Source organism: Triticum dicoccoides, chromosome 7A, assembly GCF_002162155.2.
Source record: "Triticum dicoccoides isolate Atlit2015 ecotype Zavitan chromosome 7A, WEW_v2.0, whole genome shotgun sequence".
Taxonomy (NCBI): Eukaryota; Viridiplantae; Streptophyta; class Magnoliopsida; order Poales; family Poaceae; genus Triticum; species Triticum dicoccoides.
The window spans coordinates 102,699,396-102,700,048 of record NC_041392.1 but is presented as its reverse complement, the minus strand read 5'-3'; the positions used below and the strand labels follow the sequence as shown (position 1 = coordinate 102,700,048).

The following is a 653-nucleotide window of genomic DNA, read 5'->3' as shown; positions in this document are numbered from 1 at the left end:
GTCTAACCGAACAAGGCCTAAAGATGGTCAACGAGAAGACAGCACATGATGATCAGTTCTTACATAACGAGGAGGAACGGAGTGGGAGAAGCACAACAGAGCTAAACCCAGAGAGAAAGCAAAAGAGCACACATGGCGACAAGAATCAAAATGCTCTTGTCTCTTGCCATCTGTGCCGTGCTCGCACTCGTGCACCTTCCGTTCACCACGGCTGGCGGCGGCGAGGTGGCGGCGCCATTTGACTACAAGAAGGCGCTCCACAGCAGCCTCCTCTACTTCGAGGCACAGCGATCGGGCCGCCTGCCGCACAACCAGCGCGTCAAGTGGCGCGGCCACTCTGGCCTCGCCGACGGCCTACAGCAGGGCGTGGACCTCGTGGGCGGGTACTATGACGCCGGCGACAACGTCAAGTTCGGCCTGCCGATGGCGTTCACGGTCACCATGCTGTCGTGGAGCGCCATGGAGTTCGCGGACGACATCACTGCCGCCGGCGAGTGGCGGCACGTGCTGGAGGCCATTAAGTGGGGCACCGACTACTTCGTCAAGGCGCACACCGAGCCGTACGTGCTCTGGGCCGAGGTTGGCGACGGCGACACCGACCACTACTGCTGGCAGCGGCCCGAGGACATGACCACGTCGCGGCAGGCCTACAA

At 61.7% G+C, this 653-nt stretch overlaps 1 protein-coding gene across 1 annotated transcript in view; it reads left to right on the top strand.

Moving 5' to 3' along the window:
* The first annotated feature begins 100 nt into the window (after positions 1-100).
* Positions 101-653, top strand: part of LOC119333210 (endoglucanase 21-like) — a 1,006-nt gene continuing 453 nt past the window's right edge. Inside the window, exon 1 of the mRNA XM_037606188.1 lies at positions 101-645. Coding sequence (XP_037462085.1) covers positions 133-645 — 513 coding nt within the window. The 5' untranslated portion in view covers positions 101-132. The remainder of the gene's footprint in view (positions 646-653) is intronic.